Source organism: Gregarina niphandrodes (genome assembly GCF_000223845.1).
Source record: "Gregarina niphandrodes unplaced genomic scaffold scaffold00791, whole genome shotgun sequence".
In the NCBI taxonomy this organism is placed as follows: Eukaryota; Apicomplexa; class Conoidasida; order Eugregarinorida; family Gregarinidae; genus Gregarina; species Gregarina niphandrodes.
Window position 1 is genome coordinate 1 of NW_011646063.1, and position 913 is coordinate 913.

Below are 913 nucleotides of genomic sequence, written 5' to 3' on the forward strand. Positions count from 1 at the left end.
ATGAACCCTAACAGCTTTGCTTCCTGCTTCACGTATTCACCCTTCTTCAGCTTAAGAAACAAACCTTCCTCGCAGCACCTCCCGCGCACCTCGTCCAGACGCTCAAACAACGTATCCAAATCATCAGCGTACACGACAATATCGTCAATGTACACGTTGACATTGTTCCCTATGAGACCTTCAAAGACGCGATCCATCACCTGCTGAAACAGGATCGGCGAGTTCTTAACACCAAACGGAATCACAGTGTATTCGAATGTGCCCCTATGCGACACAAACGCAGTAAACTGTCGGCTTTCTGCCCCCAGGGATACATTCCAAAAGCCATGATTACAGTCTAGACACACATAATACTTGTGACCGGCCGCTAACTGCAGTTGCTCCCACAGCAATGGTATCGGGTAGGCCTTCAACGCCATCCCCTTGTTCAACGCTCGGTAGTCGATACAGATTCTCCACTCACCAGTTTTCTTACGTACAAACACCGGCCTTGCTCCCCACGAGGAATTACTAGGTTGTATCACACCCATACTCAACATGTCGTCTATCTGCTTATCTAGTTCCTCTCGTAACTCTGGTCTTAACGGCTTCAACGTATGCTTCACCGGCTTCCCGTCTACTTCGAACTCCACGCTATGCCGTGTTCTGCCTGTCCTTGGCCGCAACCAACACTTCGAATGTTTTTGTAACAAACCCCAAAGCCTCTCTCTGACAACACCTTCCAGATGAGACGTCATATCTGTTATCAGTTGCTTCGCAACCGCCAACAAGTCTTGGTCTGACTTCTCCTCCTCCACCAGTGACACTGCATTGACCTTGTAACAGCTCTCCACATGGAACTGGCACTTACATGCATCGAAGATGCCCAGTGCAATCATGTCCGGTACGCCCAATATCAGCTCATCGTCCTTGA

The 913-nt window shown here is 49.2% G+C and overlaps 1 protein-coding gene across 1 annotated transcript; it reads right to left on the bottom strand.

Moving 5' to 3' along the window:
- Positions 1–89: 89 nt before the first annotated feature.
- GNI_240310 (RNA-directed DNA polymerase) lies at positions 90–878 on the bottom strand (the record flags this gene model as incomplete). The annotated part of the gene is made up of 1 exon (XM_011136394.1): positions 90–878. A coding segment is annotated over one exon (789 nt), but the record flags the coding sequence as incomplete, so codon positions are not given.
- Positions 879–913: the final 35 nt, after the last annotated feature.